This window comes from Macrosteles quadrilineatus, unplaced genomic scaffold (genome assembly GCF_028750875.1).
Source record: "Macrosteles quadrilineatus isolate MER2022 unplaced genomic scaffold, UCM_ALF_1.0 Scaffold_3__2_contigs__length_128488019, whole genome shotgun sequence".
NCBI classification, from domain to species: Eukaryota; Metazoa; Arthropoda; class Insecta; order Hemiptera; family Cicadellidae; genus Macrosteles; species Macrosteles quadrilineatus.
The window spans coordinates 72,424,199-72,434,189 of NW_026542596.1; the positions used below are offsets into that span (position 1 = coordinate 72,424,199).

At 33.5% G+C, this 9,991-nt stretch overlaps 1 protein-coding gene across 1 annotated transcript; it reads right to left on the minus strand.

Annotated features, from left to right (window-relative positions):
• Window positions 1-240: 240 nt before the first annotated feature.
• Window positions 241-9,177, minus strand: LOC128989300 (keratin, type II cytoskeletal 2 epidermal-like). The gene is made up of 3 exons (XM_054411178.1): window positions 9,156-9,177; window positions 3,955-4,236; window positions 241-440 (listed from the first exon to the last, which is right to left on the minus strand). The coding sequence occupies exons 1-3, from the start codon at window positions 9,175-9,177 to the stop codon at window positions 241-243; spliced, it is 504 nt and encodes a 167-aa protein (XP_054267153.1).
• Window positions 9,178-9,991: the final 814 nt, after the last annotated feature.

The window sequence follows — 9,991 nt, forward strand, 5'->3', positions numbered from 1 at the left end:
GACAAACAAAACGTCCCTGCCAAAAACTACACAACTCAACCAAACCTTTTCTTGTAAATAATCTTGTATTTGTTCTCAAGCTTGGAATTTTACGTTAATAGGTATTGTCTAGAATAGGTCAATAAATAAAACCCCCCTCTATTTTGTACATTTTTATTACAAACAGTGTTCTAATTTTTACATGGTCATCTAAAACTAATATTATTTGAGCAAAATGAGCAGCGCTGGTTTAAAATCGTATTAACCAAAGTTGTTGCCAAATCCACTCCCAAAAGATCCGGCTCCGGCTCCAGAAAACCCTCCAAAAGGTGTGTTGATGCTGATGGCCGCCGCTTGGGAGAAGCTGCCGCCGCCCCCAAATGAGGGGCCGCCGCCGCCCCCAAACCCTGGACGACCCCCGAAACCTTGACGGCGAAACTGGGGGCTTCTGACGAGACGACCTGGGACAAAATAACAATGTATGCGTTACTGCAACCTTAGAATAATGTTTTATTTTTAAAGGTTATTCATGTGGTCAAGTCAATTTATTACACTAAGTCGTAAATTTGTCTATCTACGCCAATACCATCTTGTTAACGGCTTTTGTAAGGTAACGGTCCAAACCATGGTATTGTTTATATCTAACGTCAACGTGTTAGAAATCATAATTAATCTATATTCCAACGACAAATTGTATCTGATTTTTGTGTTTGAAGCCTGAATAATTGGAACTTCGGTAAAAAGTCTCTCTAGGGGATTATCAAATAAGACTTGTTATTAAGGCTATCTTCTTATCAAGTTTTGCGATAATATGGAATAAGCTCAATGGAAAGTCGAGGGTATTTGAAAATGACACTTGTTATCAAGGGTGACTTGTTATTAAGGTTCCGCTTTTGTAATAACATAGCTGGCGCCTTCAAGTTGGCTTATCAACACACTTTTCACAGCTGAGTTTTTGTTGCGGATTCATTGTTGTAAGGCGCGAAACAGTCAATTAATTAGACGCATTTACATGAAATATAATCAATCATTTTAGCCTCTGGATTGCTTATCAATATTAATATCTATTAATTGTAAATTTAAATTCATGTTCTTCATAGGTTTGGTCTAAGATCTCTGCCTTTTATCAAAAATCTAATTTAGTTACTAGCTAATAATATGTCTAATAATATAATATTTTTGTATATGGCAAAATATAATCGCTTGTAGATTTTCCGAATGTAGATAGGCAAAAAGACAATTTTAATATACGTGTTTCTGTTCGGTATTGGTTAATTTTGTTTTGATGTTTACTATACAATTTTCTGTTAATTCGCCAATAAAAAAAATCGGTTCTTTTTACTTTAGCTTTTAAAAAAGCTTACGCTGCAAAATACACATTTTACTAAAGAGAGCAATGTTCGTAAAAATGATTAATGATTCTGAAATTCAAGGAAACAAAAGTAAAACATTAAATATGATCTAATTACGTTGAGCCTTAAGGCCTTATACTATACATGTTTTAACAGTACTCTTAAGCTTCAGAACCATTATTTTGAATGATCATACGTTTAAATATTTGACAAATTTACGCAGACATAAATTAAATATATTTAGTGTTGCTATGATACACCGATATAAGTAAGATACATGTACAACACAAGGACCTAAGATTCACTGACACCTTAGGTCAATAAACAATATTTATTATTCATTTCAAATAGAGGTAAAAAGGCTTTGGGCTTGATGCAATAATCAAAATATAAGGCTAGGTTTCATACAAATAGGTTCCCGAAACATTGTTACTACTAACACATTTTTCAGGGAAATATTATCATTATTCCACTATTGTCAAGGCTTTCTATAGTGGTTCTATAGAGGAAAATCTAGTCTTATTTATACTAAACATATAAACTATGCCTACTCCATGTTTTAGGACCTACATAAATTGAATTACCATAATTACGCATAGTTAAAATTATACGTTAAAATAACTCATGTCTAAATATATTTTTTCTGTTGACAATTTCCAAAACAAACTGCGACACTTTAATCAACCACATTCAACGTAATTAATGTGCCCACAGAGTATTTTACATTTCTCAATATAATGAAAAATGTGTCCCAATTAAAATATTTTACTCTCTTAATGCTTTTTTTTAAGTTAGAGGGTTGAAGTTTTCATTTTTTCTATCTCCTTAGACTGCTTAAACAAAAAATATTTTGATCACAAACTTAGTTGTACATAGCTTACCACCGTTTGCAGAGAGGGCGAATAGGAAAATCAGCCCGAAGACGACAGACCACCTCCAAGACATGGTAGTAGACTAGAATGTCACATTAGACCAAAGACAATCTTGATGAGTTGTATTCAGGAAAATACCACCTAAAATATCTGACCTTGAGGTTATTCACAATGGTTCTTCCTCCCCTAAAGGATCTTGGCTGTTTATCTCGTCATGCCATTAAGCAGGAGAAGAAGTAAAACAAGTCCAATCAATAAACTAAGGTTTTACATTTTTCCTGTAATACGGTGTGAATCGTTCAAGCTCTTAAAAGTCAAAGTCAAAGTCCTTTTATCAAGCCAGATTAACAATACATAGCATTGGCCAAGTCAAGAAATTACATTTATTATGAAATTATTAACTACTAAATACATATATACAAATTGTTTGGTTGTGACACACGACCCCTTGCGATGAAGTTAAAGACTACCAGCAAATTCCCGGACGTTGTAGCAAACCTTATTTATCAAGATTAACACATTTACTGAATTTTTCGATGTCTTGTTCGGCTTTCAAAGGGAATGGGAGGTCATTAAAAAGTAAACTAAGTAGGTAAAAAGTAGGTAAAAAGTAAAAAACTTAAACTGTTAGTTGCTTGCCTGATCCATAGACTGACTCCATAGACATTATATCCCATGTTCATAATATATACCCATGTCATAATTTGAACATGGGATGTAATGTCTATGGAGTCAGATCATCATAAGCTAGGCTATAAAATATTTTATTTCACATAAACTATCATAGTTTGTGCTAAGAGAGGAAATAACATTTAATACTGTAGCTTACTCGGAGAATAGCTTATTCAATTAAAAAAAATTTTGTTTTCAATTTAAAAATTTTAGACAGCTCGTCCATACAGGGTTTTAAAATTCATTATGACGTTGGTCCTGAAATGTTACTATTATTCGAGTTTTTCCAACGTTTCTTGTGCTTAGAACTACACAACTTTTCTATAGGTGAATCAACAGCCCCCGTCTTCATGTGAAAGAAGATTAATATCATTGTCATTGCCCATTTAAATTGGAGTTTTTTTTCAGTATCCAATAAATTCTCTAATATAGAGCATGGCCTTGAAGTATCTAGAATCACCTGTTTTAAACATTAGATACACAAAACATCTCAACGAATTTATACAACTGGATATTCCATTTCCATGTTTAATTTGTGGTCAGTTAAAAAAAATCACAATCGTCGAAGTTGATGTGATCCACCGACAGATTGTGCTGATGTAAATTAATCACTTCTTTCAAATACACGAGCTTTTTAACAAATTCAAACTGATAAGGCAGAAAATATAATTTTAGTCACTAGGGTATGCTGTGTCTGGATCGCTCATCTATGTACTTTTTAATGAAAGATTTGCAAGGGATGGTTTATTTAGATGGAATTTCCACGTCAATATCCAATAGACAAGCATGTCACTCAGCTTACTTAAAATATTTCTCCCTGCGAGCAAATTAATTACAGTATTGAGCTTAAGTGTTAAATATAATTTTATGAATACTTTTACAGTCCCCATTGGATTTACTTCCTTTCAAAAAGTAATATTTCCTATAGCGCAAGGATGTAAATCAAGTTAATTCGTTAGGATCACAGTAACAAGAAAAAACTATTCTTAAAGCTATTTATTATGAGATTTGTACTGTACAGTAATGTTTAAGATGAACGTCTTGGGATGACCTGGGAGTTTTAGGTTATTTCCCGTTACCAGCTCCAAAACCTGCTCCAAAAGAGTTGGCTCCGGCTCCCGAGAATCCTCCAAAGGGAGTGTTTATGCTGATTGCCCCCGCTTGGGAAGCGCCAAAGCCGCCGCCAAAACCTTGTCCTTGGTTGCCCCCTTGGTTTCCAAATCCTTGGTTTCCAAAACCTTGGTTGCCAAATCCTTGGTTGCCAAATCCTTGGTTGCCAAATCCTTGGTTGCCGAATCCTTGGTTGCCATACCCTGGGCGGCCTGGACGTCCAAATCTTTGGGGTTCCCTGACGATACGGCCTAAAACAGAGTATCATTCAGGGTTTTTTGGTAGTTGTATACCCCTGTTTGGTGTAGAGTGTTATAGTGTTCAAGAAATCCACATACCAAACAGTCAATTTAATCGGTTTATTATATAGCTGTGTAGTTTTTGTACTGAGCGTCAACACCTCAAATTTTAATTTTATGTGAAAATCCTGCAAGTGGTCAATTATTTACTGTAAGATAAACATATACAGTAACTTCATTCAACTTTAAGATTAGTTTATTGTTGTTTTTAGCTAGTTCATTTATATGTATGAATGCTATTAGTAAAATTTGATCATAATCAATCCAGGATTACACAAATTTGATTTGGGTTGTAAGAATCTCCTCCCTCTTTAAAGCTTTATTAAATACCTAAAATTCACGGAGGATCTGTACATTTGAGGTTACAGCTTATACACAGAGTTGAACAATTACTTGACTATTTCTAGTATTTCTAGGTAAGATAGTTCGGTATCATGGCTCAAAAGAACTAAAGAAGTTAAACAACTATTATAAAATTTAATTTATAATTTTTTTTTAAATACCTTTTCCATTTTATACAATTTGACAAATCCTACTATTTTTATTTTACTAAATAAATATTTTCAAAAACAATTAACTTTTTATTTTTGTGATATTATTGCAATATTGCATATCAAATTAAAGCTTAGCTCATAAGGAATGCAAACTGTTAATCTTAGTAGAGAATAGCTGCATTGTCAAGAAAACAAAATAGGGTATTCAAAATAGTACAGCACTTTCACATAAAGAGCCACCATTATTAGACAAATAATAATAGTCAAATTTTGATTTCACCAAAATGTTTGTGTTACAAAGAGATTAAAAATTATGTATAGTCTGACTTATGTGTGTATTTTACTGTTTCGACATTTTAACTAGTAAACTTCTCGCTTTGGTACATTGGTACATTCTCTATAAATACATTCTCTATTAACCCCCATCAACACCCCAACCAACGGCCCCCGGCTACAAAAGTTAAAATATTTTAAAGTCATTTCTTGGGATTGGTTTGGTGGGAACATTTTTGATTTCATCATTGTGGGACCAACGGTTTGTCTGAACTCAATAGTGAACACCCTGTGTATGGGTGTTAACTGGTGCCTCACGCTCAATATTAATACTGTATTACGTTTTTGAGTTCATCAGCACTGACCATCCCTAAACACAAAAACTGTAATGGTTATTTACATATTTATATAATTTACATTTATAAATGCCGATGCTAAAATAGGGTTATACTGTCAGTTACAACTTATTCCTAATAAAAAAAAACTACATTTACTTCTTTGTAGAAGGTTTATGAACTCGAAAATCAATATACTCTACAGGAGTGTTTGATTTACTCGTAGGTTCAGAATTATAGCATCATTTTATTTTTCAAAACGTAGAATTATAGCCAAGTTTTATTTACCGATTACAACAATGCATTTCTACTGCGACGGCGATGCTTTTTCTAAGACGTAAACAAGCTAATAACCGAATATAAGTTAAAAAATATGAAAATCTCTTACCAGCATTAACGGAGATAATCATTATTAGAAGGGCGACAAGGAGTAGAGTCCATCTTGGAGACATGGTGGACGACTGGACCTTGTTAATTTTTACCTTCGCCATTCGTCTGAATGTCTGAATGTTTACTGTATCTGTAAGAGCCCGTGGGCATCGGCTAATGACTTTAACATATCAAATAGGAACAACAAGAGTAAACCGTTAGGCTAATATTCTAGTTAACTACGTGCCATCGTACTGTAATATTTAAGTATGATTTAAAACCTGATTCATAAAAGGCACACGATATGGTGCTTGATCATACAATGGGTCTTCTTATCGTTAATGGATTTGCTTAGTCTGTGATTGGTGTTGTGGTATTGTTGTGAACACTAAGACACAAAGAAACTACCACTGTTTCTTTTCTTTCTATATTCTATTCTTTTATGTTTATTTTTTGTACCGCTGTTGCTTTTTTTTCATCTACACATCACCAACTACACACTTAGCAAATGTGTTAACATTTATGAGACCCATTACACGATCAATTATCATATATCGTATTCCCTTCATAAAAGCTTTTAAATAATAGTTAAATATTCCAGTTCGATGGTGTGGGGTTTAACCATCCTATCGCCTAACAGTTTCCATGTGTTTTTCCAATTTTCAATAAAGTTAACGTCATAGTGTTAGTCATCAGCCGATGCCCACGGGTTTTAACAGAGCCAGTCAACAGTCAGTCGCACGGGAAAGATGAACAATAAACAAATGCAATAAAATATATGATCCAGTCGTTCGCCATGTCCCCAAGATATACTCTAGTATTTGTCGCCATTCTAGTTACGATAATCTCCGTTAATTCTGGTAAGAGAATTTATATTATTAACTTATATTTGGTTATTAGCTTGTTTACTTCTTAGAAAATGCATCGTCATGCCATCATACTATACATTCATTTTTGTTACAAAGAAATAAAACTTTAGCTATATGGCCAAAGTGTATTCCGCAGTTATAGCCATTGCCGACTAGTTAAAATCTTACCACAGTAAAATACAAACATATGTAATATCATACATAATTTTAAAGCTCACCGTAACACAAAAATTTTGGCGAAATCAAAATCTGACAATTATTTTTCGTCAAAAAAATAGCTCTCTATGTAAAAGTTCTGAAAGTATTTGAAATACCCTATACTTTTCTTGACAATGCAAACATCTACTGTTGTTAAAATTTTGCATTCCTTATAAGCTAAGCTTTAATTTTGTATGCAATATTACTACAACTATTATATGCATACCTCAAAAATTGCAATTCCAAAATAATTTTTTTTTTAATAGTTACGTAGTCAAATTAAACTAGAAGCATATGTCAAATTGCAATAAATTCCAAAAGTATTATAATTTCAAGTAAATTTTTAAGTTTTAAATTTACAATAGCTGAACTTTAGTTCTTTTGATCCGTTAGGTTGAACTTTTAATGCACGTACTTAAAAATACTAACATGGGTCAATAAATACAATCGGTCCCTTATATATTAATTAGGTCTATATGAATCTTTGTATGAGTCATAAACGCACCTGATTCATCCTCACAGAATTTTATTTTTTGATACATCTTTGTGGACGGAGCTTTATACAAACTACTGCTTTCGTAGTATCGTAGATGGAAAAATGTGTTATTTAGAGCCTAAACAATGAATATGAGAATTATTAATGTTTTACTAATGCAATTCAGATTAATGAACAAGCTAAATACAAAAATAAACTAGGGTTGCTTTCAGAGAGGTGAAAGCCAGTTGAGCGGAACAAACGTGATTTGATATTTGTATACGTGTTAGTTTTGCTATGGTCAAAGGTCCAAATCCAAATGTTCTCTTTTCTTTTGGTCAGTATGTAATAATTTGCTAGAATCATTGACTTTATATAAAGTCAAAGCTAGAATACTGTAGATGGTTTGTTAAGTTAAGACCATATGCAAGCATTTTTGAAATCGTTTCCCCGTTTTACCTTAACCAACTATTCCATTCCAAAAGTTAAAATTATATGGTGCAACACAAATAAACAACCCGATCACCTACCTATATGCCTAACATACACTTTACCTTCCTAATCTAACCTTACTTCTAAACACTTAATGTAGTCACGAAAACTCATAAACCCCGACCTACCTCCCCACATGCCTAAATTAGATCAGTGTTCAATCTGCGTTTTATATAAGTGTAATAACTTACTGTACCGTCGATGTAATTCAACATAATATAACCTATGAGGTATTATCGGATTAAATCCCGATTTCGATGCGGTTCGATATATCGCTTATTAAATCCTGATTTCTAACATTGGCTGTTTCTAATCAGCTGGCAACAAAATAGGTTCCCAAGAAAGTAGTCACCGGTACGTATCCCTCCGCTCCTAGTTTATGCTCCGCGCATTGAGAAAGTAGTTCCGTATATTTTCTCAATTTTCAGTGAATTCCGCGCCTTAAAAAAATGTTTTAACGGCATTTTCTTGTTTATTAAAATCATAGGAATGGTTTAAAAACGTTCAAAAGAAAAGTATAGAAAGTTCAGAAATACCTTATGATTCTCTTGTTTACATTTTTCTTGTAAACAAAAAAACTGTCATAGCTACTTTAGTCCCATAAGCCTAATGTTAAAAATTTGAAATTTTAAGTTCGTTTTAAATTGCATTAGCATTATCTAATTGAAATTTGTTTGTTTACAAACCATCTCAGTATTAGTCTAAGTAGTCTTGTTAAGTTTGGCTGAAATGTGTTCAGCCGTTATTGAGTGATGGTGTTATATTGTTCGCATTGAAGTTGATCCCAAAGAGCTTCGCTCGCTCCGCTCAATTAGTCTTAAAGTTAATGGATGTTGCTGCATATCACAGTGAATAATCGACCACTTGCAGTTTTTTCACATACAATTAAAACATTGTTGAAGTGTTAATGCTCACTACGAAAATATACTTAACTATTTACTAAATTATTTGTCAAGAATGTTAATTTTCTTCAAATCGTTTAATTAATCGACTAAACCTTACCGGGTCTTAGTAGAAAGAAAACGCACAAATGTTTACAATATCTCTAGTTGATAAATAATAGGTTAATTTACCTTAGTGTTGTCTTGTGACTCTTATATCCTCTCTTAGAGAAAGTATATAAGAGGCACAAGACGATACTAAGTTGAATTAACCTCTCATTTATATTTTAAGTGACTCGAAACTACAAAAAATAAAATTACAAGCCTCTCTAGTTTATTTGCCGTTGTATAGTTGGCTCAACTGTGCTCGAATGGTTTTCTACATTTTTGAAACTTTTATTTCAACTCATCTCCCTTGGTCTAAAGAATCGCACATAACAACAGGATATCCAAAAGTTACACTTGTACTAAGATTTCATACTCACCCTGTAAGACGTAGAACAACATGACGCTAATATGTATATCTTTCCAGTCTATCAAGACAAAGGGGGCAGTTAGGTTTTTTGCTACATTCCAAGGTATTCTTCAATACTTTTTCAATATCCGTTCATATAGCAAAATGTTGAAATTAAGCTTCCTAGAGAGCGCAGGTTTACTAAAACAATTTCTCAGTGATTGGTTTAGTACTTAATACATTTGATTATCAAGGTTAAGTGGGTGAGGAGCTAGTTTTAAAGACAATATACCTTATAATGTAATTAGTTAAGCCTCTGAATATGGCGGCTGGCGTAAAAGCCTCAACATTGAGCATTAAATAGGGAAATAAAATTGTATAAAAAACATGAATGATACTCTGTTTTAGGTCGTATCACCAGACAGGCTCGAAGATTTGGACGTCGAGGCCGTCTAGGGTATCGCCGAGGTTATGGCAACCAGGGTTACGGAAACCAAGGATATGGCAACCAAGGATACGGCAACCAGGGTTATGGCAACCAAGGACAAGGTTTTGGCGGCGGCTACAGCGCTTCCCAAGCAGGGGCATTCAGCATCAACACACCCTTCGGAGGATTCTCGGGAGCTCTCTCCTCATCTTTTGGAGGGGGTTTTGGGTAACGACGGGAAATAAGTGAGAACAACAAATCCATCTCAAGTATTATTGTACAGTACAAATCTAGCAATAAATAGTTTTAAGGATAATTATCCTATTTTATTATGCCCCACCTGTGAATTCCTTACTTGAAATCTGATTATTTTATTCGTATCGCTAGACCATAAGAAATATATATATATACTTTTAGATGATAAGTAGATCCTTTTAAGG

Excerpts from the sequence above, each read along its gene's own strand:
- LOC128989300 (XM_054411178.1), bottom strand. The coding sequence starts at position 9,177 with ATGTTGTTCTACGTCTTACAGG. Across the intron at positions 4,237-9,155 it reads GTTGTTCTACGTCTTACAGG|GCCGTATCGTCAGGGAACCC; the intron begins GTGAGTATGAAA and ends ACTCTGTTTTAG. Across the intron at positions 441-3,954 it reads TGGAGCAGGTTTTGGAGCTG|GTCGTCTCGTCAGAAGCCCC; the intron begins GTAACGGGAAAT and ends ATTTTGTCCCAG.